The sequence below is a fragment of the Callithrix jacchus genome, chromosome 11 (assembly GCF_049354715.1).
Source record: "Callithrix jacchus isolate 240 chromosome 11, calJac240_pri, whole genome shotgun sequence".
Classification (NCBI taxonomy): domain Eukaryota; kingdom Metazoa; phylum Chordata; class Mammalia; order Primates; family Cebidae; genus Callithrix; species Callithrix jacchus.
The window spans coordinates 117,040,741-117,050,884 of NC_133512.1; the positions used below are offsets into that span (position 1 = coordinate 117,040,741).

Sequence of the window (10,144 nt, forward strand, 5' to 3'; positions counted from 1 at the left end):
TATTTGATGACAAATATATTTTTGTATTTTAAATTTTGAGTAGATTATTTGAATTAAGGCTAGCTTTATGTCTTAAATACACTGAATTTCTTTATGATTTAAGAGAGGAATTTATGAATTTCTTATCTTTATAGGAAATAACACTTTCAATTAAAAGACTAGGTGTACTACCTGAATTAGATGTTTTTATCTTTTTATTCTACAGATTTTAACTTATAAATCTAACCCATTTCACAGCATTTTTTTTTTTAATTTAAAGCATGGTGGTTTGGATGACAGTATTTTTATAATTCACCCTTTAGAGAAAAATTTTTTAATTGGAATTGTTATAAATACAGATGTTTCTAAAGAGCTACATCCATGCTAGATTTTCATGCTGACTTAAGGAAAAAAAAAATTGTCTCTTCGTCCTCAGATCATTATGCATGTATTTTGCACCTACCTTGATTCCAGATTACCTCCACACCCTAAGTATCCCGACGGGAAAACGTTTACTTCTCAGCACTTTGTTCAGACACCGAATAAGCCAGGTATAAACCTCTCCTAAAAGAATGTGTTGAGATTTTCACACAAAATATCTTTGGGGGTTTGGTTTTTTAATGCAGCATATTTCCTTCCTTTATAGATGTCACGAATGAGAATGTTTTTTGCATTTATCAGAGTGCCATCAACCCTCCCCATTATGAGCTGATCTACCAGCGTCACGTATACAATCTGCCAAAGGTATTTCTATGTAGGGAAGGTGCTGTTATAGAATGTCTGGGCTGATCTGCTTTGACAATGTTTTTAAAATTATAATCTTGTGTTAATAGAAGTAGTAAATGTTTTTAATTAGAGGAAATGTGTTTCATACATATATATTTCTTACTATAAAAGTAATATGTTCTTAATTTGGGAAATACAAAGAAAAAGAAGGAAAATCACTCCTTCCATTCCCTGAGGCAGCCATTGTTGATTTTTTTGATTGGTGTATTGCCTTTTGGTCAATTTCATTTTGGCCTTACCTCTTTTTTTTAGAGGCAGAGTCTAGCTCTGTCAGCTGGGCTGGAGTGCAGGGGCATGATCATAGCTCATCGTAGCCTTGAACTTACGGGCTCAAGAAGCCCTTCCACCTCAGCCTCACAAGTAGTTAGGACTACAAGCACACTCTAGTGAACCTAGCCGATTTATTTATTTTTGGTAGAGACAGAGTCTCTACAAAAAGTGTTGATCAGACTGGTCATGTACCCTTGGCCTTAAGCAGTCCTCCCACCTCAGCCTCCGAAAGTGCTGGGATTACAGGCGTGAGCCACTGCACCTGGCCCTTTCCTTGTATTTCCTATGGGCGAAAATTATAGTTTTATATCCTCCTTTTAAGTATTAGCTTTATAGCATAATTTTTCATTTTATTAAAAATCATTGTAAAAAATGTTTTGTTGTTTTGTTTTTTGAGACAGTTTCACTCATGTCGCCCAGGCTGGAGTGCAGTGGCGCATTCTCAGCTCACTGCAACCTCTGACTCCTGGGTTCAAGCAGTTCTCTTGCCTCAGCCGCCCCAGTAGCTAGAATTATAGGCACCCACCACCATACCCAGCTAGTTTTTGGTGTTTTATTTTGTTTTTTTGAGACAGAGTCTTACTCTGTCACCCAGGCTGGAGTGGAGGATCACAATCTTGGTTCACTACAACCTCCACCTCCCTGGTTCAAGTGATTCTCCTGCCTCAGCCTCCCAGGTAGCTGGGGTTACAGGCGCCTGCCACCATGCCTGACTAATTTTTTGTATTTTAGTAGAGACAGGGTTGCACTGTTTTGCGCTGGTCTGGAACTCCTGAGCTCAGGCGACCCATCTGTCTTGGCCTCCAAAGTGCTAGGATTACAGGCGTGAGCCACTGCACCTGGCCATTTTTGTACTTTTATTATAGATGGGGTTTTACCATGTTGGCCAGGGTGGCCTCGAACTCTTGACCTCAAGTGATCTACCCACCTTGGCCTCCAAAGTGCTGGGATTACAGGCATGACCCAGCACGCCCAGCCTAAAAATACTTCTTAATGGCTATAAAAAAAAACTTCACTAGCATAATGTATTCAACCATTTCTCTCCTATTGTATCTTTTGGGTATTTCTAATTTTTTAGTTTATAAATACTGCTTAAAAATGTATCTTCATGCATATAGCTGTCTGCATTTCTTTAGCCCAGAGCTCTAACAGTGGAATTCTAGGTCAAGTTCTTTTTAGAACTTTAAAAATACTATATTACCAAATTACTTTATAATAAAGGTTATTGTGTCAATTTATACTTTCACTGAAGTGTTTTACTTCTTTTTTTGAGGTAGTCTTGCTGTGTTGCCCAGGCTGGTGTCAAATTCCTGGGTTCAAGCAGTCTCCTCCTGCCTCAGCCTCTGGAGTAGCTAAGATAATAGGCACCTGCAGGCTTTTTAGTCTTAATTGCAAGTATCAGTTCTGTTGAAAACATTGCAGTTATTTTGTTACCAGCATCTTTACTGAAAAGTTTTACTTTGGCTATAATGATAAATTGTGTTCTCAGGTTCTCAGAAAAATATATTAATTTCATTCCTTTTAAGTTTAATATTTTAACTTTGTGTGTAAATATTTTGGGCCGTTGAAGTTCTTGTGAATATCCATGCCAATCTTCTTCTGTTTTTTTGGCCACTGTCTTTTTTCCTTTTTCTTACGTATAAACACTATCTTTTAAAAATCATACATTCTCTCAGATTCTTGAGTTAAAAACACATTAAATCAGAGTAAGTGGGGAAAAGTTAATCAGTAAATTGAAAATCTAAAGTAAGAGCTGTTTTCACAGACTAAAAATTACATAGTTTGATTTTAGAGCTAGCAAAATGCTGCCTTGTATTCCCTTGCAGGTAAAATAAATTTATATTTCGGCCCAGTGCAGTGGCTCATGCCTGTAATCCCAGGACTTTGGGAGGCCAAGGTGGGCAGATCATGAGGTCAGGAGTTCAAGACCACTCCGGCCAACATAAGATGGTGAAACCCCATCTCTACAAAAATACAAAAATTAGCCAGATGTGCTGGTGGACGTCTGTAATCCCAGCTACTCAGGAGGCTGAGGCAGAAGAATCGCTTGAACCTGGGAGGCGGGGGTTGCAGTGAGCCAAGACGACGCCATTGCACTCCAGCCTGGGTGACAGAGTGAGACTCCATCTCAATAAATAAAAAATAAATTTATATTTAATATGTTATATATATGCTAACGTATACTCTGATGTCTTTTAAAGTACGACTGAAAGGTTTTTTCATCCCAACACTTGTTTATGCCATTAATTTTAAGGACAGAGCATTTTTTGGTGTGGTGTACAGAGGCACCAACCTCAGAATAGCTCTCCAAGCTCTTTCATGCCTTAGTAAATATTTTTCCCCATGTGTGAAACAGGCCCTCCCAGTCCCAGTTTGTTTTCTTTCTGCTTATCTTTCAGGTTGCAACTTAAAAATCTTTCCCTCAGGGAGGCATTCTGTCCCTAACCACCCTAAATCAGATACTGCATCTTCATGTGTTCCTATGGTACCTACACCTCCTCTCATAGCATTCCTTATACTTGTTGTAATTCCTAGTTTACTGTCTGCCTTTCCTCTCAGGCCTTATGTCCTTGATTACGTGTATCCTTTCTGTCTTACTGCAGTATTCCACTTCCTGGCACAAAGCGTAGGCACTTTGTTTAATGAATAAATGAAAGTCTGAATTATATGGAATTCTGAGTTAGTAGGCTATGACATGATAAGATACGCATTTACCTACCAGATTGAATCTTTTCAATTTGATTTAAATCTTGTGTTTCTTTTTTTTTTTTTTTTTTGTCTTTGTTCCAGGGCAGAAATAATATGTTTCATACGTTGTTGATGTTTCTCTACATCATAAAAACCAAAGAGTCAGGAATGCTTGGGTAGGTCTTTATGTTTTAAAAACATAAGGAGTTATTTACTGATTTTCTTCCTATTTTAAGATTCTACGGAAGGCAGCAGCATGGATTGAGCAATAGATGATGACTTTAGCCCTGTCACAAACTAGCTCTGCAATTTTGGGCAAGTCCATTAACTAACTCTTCAGAACCCATTGGTAAAAGGCAAATGAATGACGTCATTAGCATTACAGTTGTGTTCCCTGGAGGAATAACTCAGAGATAGATAAAAATTAGACTCTTACTGTTTAAAAAAGTTTTTTAAAATCTGGAGTCTGTTTCTTTCAAGCCATTTCATTTCATACACAAAGCATTCTGCAAAGTATATACACTTCCAGAGAGACTAAGCCAGTACCCATTCCATAATATCATTAACTGGAATGGAAAAGCAGTCAGTCGAAATCATTTACATACTTTATAGCAAAGCTCACGTATTGCAAGAAATTCAAAATTTTTGTGTTGTCATTTTGATGATTACAAATTTTAGTGTATCAAGTGACATTTTGATGATTACAGATTTTAGTGTATCAAGTGACATGTATCAAGACCCCAGCTAAAGCTAGGGATATGTATAGTGCCTGATCTGGGAGTTGGAAAACCTGGCTTCTGGGTCCAGCTCTGCCATAATAAGTAACCTTAGGCTAGCAAAAAAAAGTGGGGGGGATGGGCTTGGAGCAGAAGGGATTGTAGTCATTTCACCTTCTAATATGCATGCCTGTTTTAAGTTTTAGATAGCATCCTGCTTGTAATTTAGAGTTTACACATGTCCTAGAACTGTGCTGTCCAGTCCAGTAGCCACCAGCCCCATGTGTCACTGAACACTTGAAATATGACTAATCCAAATTGAGGTGCACTAAAGGGTAAAATATGTAATAGATCTCAAAGACATGGCCCCCGAAAAGTAAGATAACTCTTTAATAACTGTATATATTTGTTACATATTGAAATACTAGTTTGGATATATTTAGTTAAGTGGAATATATTCTTAATTTCATCTGTTTCTTTTTACTTTATTAGATATCTACTAGAAAATTTTAAATTATTTATGTGGCTCGCATTTGTGGTTCATATCATTGAATTTTTATTGGACAGCGCTGCTCTAGAGAAAGCAAAGCTCCTGTCTTTAAATAGATGCAAAGATTAAAACAGACATGAAGAGAAATTTGTAAACAAATATGAACATTTATTAGCTTCTTTTTTTTTTTTTTTTTTTTTTTTTTTTGAGATGGGATCTCGTTGTGTTGCCCAGGCCAGAGTACAGTGGCGCTATCTCAGCTCACTGCAGCCTCTGCCTCCCAAGTAGCTGACTAAGTAGGGCCCTCCCAAGTAGAGACTACAGATGCCCACCACGATGCTTGGGTAATTTTTGTCTTTTTGGTAGAGATGGGATCACCTCAGGTGATCCGCCTGCCTGGCCTCCCAAAGTGCTGGAATTATAGGCGTGAGCTACCATGCCTGGCTATTTGCATCTTTTATCATATATTTTTTAATGTAGGAAAGATTAGGAAACTCACTTTTGTGAGACATCTAAACTAACAGGGTTTTTTATTTTTACATTATGAAAATAATGCATACTCAGTAGACAAGTATTTAAATAACACAGCAGTGTATAAATTAGAACTAATTTCTAATTTTGTGTAGCGAGACAGCGTCTCACTGTATTGCCCAGGCTGTGATCCACCTGCCTTGGCCTCCTAAAGTGCTGGGGTTACAAGCATATTCCACTCCACCTGGCTTTATTTTTATTTCTTTTGCTTAAAAATATATTGTATCCAAACATAGTACTTTATGATTTAATTTTTAGTCTTATGGTATATCTTGGATGTTCTCCCATGTCAAATTTTCCCTAAAGGTTCTAGGAATGTTTGGTTATAAATATACTTACACATATCTATTAGATGGAATTTGATATAACTGCGTTGTTAATACAGATCAAGTATTCTTTCTCTGGAGTGTTTCGGATTTCATTTTCTTCGGTTTTGGAATATTTGCAGTAATCGCTGCTTGAGCATCCCTAATCTAAAAATCCAGAATGCTCCAGGGAGCATTTCCTTTGAGCATCATGTTGTCACTCAGAAAGTTTGGGGTTTTGAAGCATTTCGGATTTTCAGATTACAGGTGCTCAACCTGTATAATATAAATAATTAAGTTTTGGTTTTAATTGAAAATATATCCTTTCCTCTGTTGATCCAAATTGATATTTTGATGCATAAATGGTTTGTCATGATAGCATGAGGTTTGAGTGCCATGTACGGTCTGTCATATGCATTAAAATGAAAAAGTGCTTAGTGGAGCAGCACTTTTTCATTTACTGAAATGTAATGAAATGTACTGAAAGGCCAAAAGAAATTGATACAATTTTTAAAATGCTTATCGTCTCTTAATGAGCAGCCTATACGTGGAAAATAAGCATTTTAGACTAAAACTAGTAAGTGTTTTTAAACTCGGGGAAAACTTGGAAATTATTAACCTTTCAAACATAAATAATTTTTTGAATACATTCTAAAACAAGTGGTTAAAAACTTTCCTGTAACTTAAAGGAGGTAAGTGAGTGGCTTCATTTGGATTCATGATCCAAATACATTATCAATTTAATGCCAGATATTTGTGCAGTAACTGGAATCAGATGAAGGTTCTACTTGGAAAAGGAAAAAAAATCAAGACAATTGACTGCACTAAATGTTGTGTTCAGGAAAAGACACTGTAAAGTTTAAAGCAAAATAAACTGAAACAAAGCGTTAGTCTGTAATAATATGAGCAGTAGTAATTGGGTTTTCAAATACAGCAAACCCAAGCTAATATTTGTTATACATAAAGAACATGTATGATTTTATTAGAAAAATGGACAAAGACACGAAAGGTTTCTTCATAAAGTGTGCAGACAGCTCCTGAACACAAGAAGATGCTTCAACTCATGCACAAACAAGTCAAAAATTTTTTTCTGTCCAATTGGTATCTATCATTTGTAGTGTTGGTGAGGGTAAAACTGATAGAAATTACATGTTTCAAAGAGCTTTTTTGGCAACTTTTTACCAAAGTTAATACATTCTCATGATTTTAAAAGTCACCTAGGGCTAAAAGTTCATGACAGGAATGAGCAATTCCCTGTATTCCTCAAGTCTGCTTCCCAAAGTAGATGTGTTCCCCTGTGGCTTTTTCTTCTGTTATTACTCTCATAGTTCCTAATAGAGGTATACAGCTCTCTTGATTCTTCAGTTTCAGACATTATCTGTTGATTTTTTAATTTTGTTAGGTGAGTAATTTCTTTCTCTTATAGCCCTCTTCTCATTCCCTCAGACTTTGAATAGAGTCATATTACCTTCTGGAAGAGAAGTATGTGTATTTTTGTTGTCATCTGCGGTATGGTTTAGTTTAAGATGTATTAATAATCCACATAAGTATCCCCAGTAGTTAGGTAATTCCTAATTGAAGTCAAGTCAATACTGTTTTCTGAGAGGCTGGCATCTCCATATCTTCCATCTTTAAATGTAATTGATACTTTTATTTCAGTCTCGCTTATTAAAATTGTTCTGTTAGCTATTACCTGGTGTAATAGTTCTTGTTAACTGAAAAACTAATTTTCAACACTCCATAAATATATTTATTCTAAATTTGGGTTTTAAGCATAGTTAAGAAAGTAATTACTGTTACTAGAATTCACCTGTTAAACTATGTATAACAATTCATTGCAGAATCATATTTAAATATCAATTAAACATGTATTACTCATAAAGATTTTGTTATTAATAAAATGCTTAAATGCTTGGCAAGCAATTCTGTTGAAACTTTGTTTTCTTTTTTAGGAGAGTTAATCTTGGTCTATCTGGCGTGAATGTATTGTGGATCTTTGGCGAGTAGCAAGTCATACATTTAATTCCAGGCATTTGGACTTTTATTTCACTGAACCAGAAGTTGAAACTAAACATCTCTGAGTCACTGCCTCTCCTGAAATAAAATACGCATGTCTGTATGTTACAGTCTTGAAATTTAATGAAAAATGGAGCTATTATCAAATGTCATTTTAAAAATATGTCATGTAGTTTCTATATCAAGAGACGTTACCTTTAATATTTTATCTTTTTCAGGAATTTCAGTTGACTACAAAACTGCAACCCGTCAGATATTTATTGACTCAAAACAGTGCGATTCCCCTTAATGAAATAGATTTTTAGTCCTTTTTTCATTATAACCCCCAAATGAGAATCATCTACTTGATTCTTCCACCACAAAAAACATTTTTCAGTCTTTTTTTTCTCTTTTTCTTTTTTTGAGACAGGGTCTCTGTTGGCCAGACTGGAATGCAGTGGCACGATCTCAGCTCACTTCAACTTCTTCCTTCCAGGCTCAAGCGATTCTCCCGCCTCAGCCTCCCAAGTAGTGGGGATTACAGGCACACACCACCGCGCCTGGCTAATTTTTGTATTTTTAGTAGAGACAGAGTTTTACCATGTTGACCCGGCTGGTCTTGAACTCCTGACCTCACTCAGGTGATCCACCCACCTCAGCCTCCCAAAGTGCTGGGAATATAGGCGTGAGCCACTGTGCCTGGTCTCAAGTCATTTTATTTAATAGTATAAGTACTTAGAAAATAAGAAAATTGCTGACTTGTTGTTTTTTATGTTTCCTCAGTGTTCTGCAAGTTAGCCCAAAGCCCAAATTCCAAGAAATGAGATTAACTCTTAAGTAATGTAAAAAAGTGTATGTATATTTTAAAATACTATTAAAAGAGGTTTGACAGTATTGACATTTAAAAAGTCAGCACTTGGATTAAATGTAGCTGGTAGAATTAATTTGGATTTTAGTTAAGAGTCTGGGGATATCAAGAAAACTGTTTATCACTTTGGTTTTTAGCAAATCAGTTTCACTATTCCATAATACCATGTTACTAGAGAGTTCTTTTTTTAAGATCACAGTGATATCCTATCTGTTTAAATTTTTTTCATATGTTCAAAATATCTAGAGGGTGAGAAGTTACCAACTTTGTATGTTTTGTTTGACTCGCCATCTTTATTTTCTGTATGTGTATGTCGTAGCTGGCAACTGCATATTTTTTTTTTGATTAACCTCTTGGAGACTGCTTCCATCATCTATGTCAACCCGGAAACAGCTGAAGCTAGCCTTTTCTGAAGAACTGTGTATCAGTATTATCTGTACATCCCATTTGTCTTACCTTCAGATTTTGAATACAGTCATATTACTCTGGAAGGGAAGTGTACGTATTTTTTTTGTTATCTGCAGTATGGTTTAGTGTAAGATGCATTAAGAATACGCATATGCAAACTCACTGAAGGGTCCCCAGCAATTAGTAAATTCCTAATTCAATTCAGTACAGTTCTCTCTTTGTAAATTCTGTCTTTTAAAGAGTTTTTCGTGTTTTTAAAAGTAGATATCCAAAGGAAACTCATTTAAGTGCTTTTGGTGTATGTTAAACATTTATTTGCTGTGATATTCTAGAATAAAATATCAAACATGTTTAAATACATGAACATGTTTAAATTTGCTATTTCAGAAGTTACTGAAGATGCTTTGGAATAACAGTTGTTATACTGTTGAACTATACAGTTGCATATACTTTCTTTTTTTTTTTTTTTGAGACAGTCTTGTTGTTACCCAGACTGTAGTGCAATGGCACGATCTCGGCTCACCGCAACCTCCGCCTGCTGGGTTCAAGCAATTCTCCTGCCTCAGCCTCCCGAGTAGCTGGGACTACAGGCGCGCACCACCATGCCCAGCTAATTTTTGTATTTTTAGTAGAGACGGGGTTTCACCTCATTGACCAGGATGGTCTCGATCTCTTGACCTCGTGATCCACTCGCCGCGGCCTCCCAAAGTGCTAGAATTATAGGTGTGAGCCACTGCACCCGGCCCTGCATATACTTTCTTAAAAGCACTATGGAGAAAAATTTTAATGCATAAGACAAAAGGTCTTTTTTTCTTTATAGCACTTAAATAGCTTTTAGTCTCAAAATTCAGAGCTACAATATTTTATTTTCAAAGTGACTATTAAAAAATGCAGTCTACAGTAAATATATACATAGGGATACACACTTAAAAAGATGTTTTGTTTGCATACTATTAATAAGTCTAGTGTGGATTACTGTACTCTGGGTAGCCTTCCTATGTTAACTTTTCTTCCCAAATACTTGAGCCAGTTTGTACTTAAATATAGCTTTTATTAAAAATACTTTGGTGGATTCATTTGAATTCACCCCTCAGGAAGACAGTGCACT

General features: G+C 36.1%; 1 protein-coding gene across 13 annotated transcripts in view; it reads left to right on the forward strand.

Annotated features, from left to right (window-relative positions):
- Positions 1–9,119, forward strand: part of TMEM209 (transmembrane protein 209) — a 39,683-nt gene extending 30,564 nt beyond the window's left edge. For 9 of the 13 annotated variants that reach the window (XR_013524269.1, XR_013524271.1, XR_013524270.1 and 6 more), the window contains 4 exons: positions 416–530; positions 626–723; positions 3,826–3,899; positions 7,718–9,119. Coding sequence is in view for 10 of the 13 variants with exons in the window: in XM_035254732.3 (XP_035110623.3) it covers positions 416–530; positions 626–723; positions 3,826–3,899; positions 7,718–7,772 (342 nt within the window). In the remaining 3 variants the exon portion in view is untranslated. The remainder of the gene's footprint in view (positions 1–415; positions 531–625; positions 724–3,825; positions 3,900–7,717) is intronic. The other 4 variants (XM_035254733.3, XM_035254735.3, XM_035254734.3 and 1 more) reach the window with 1 other exon arrangement.
- The last annotated feature ends 1,025 nt before the right edge of the window (positions 9,120–10,144 follow it).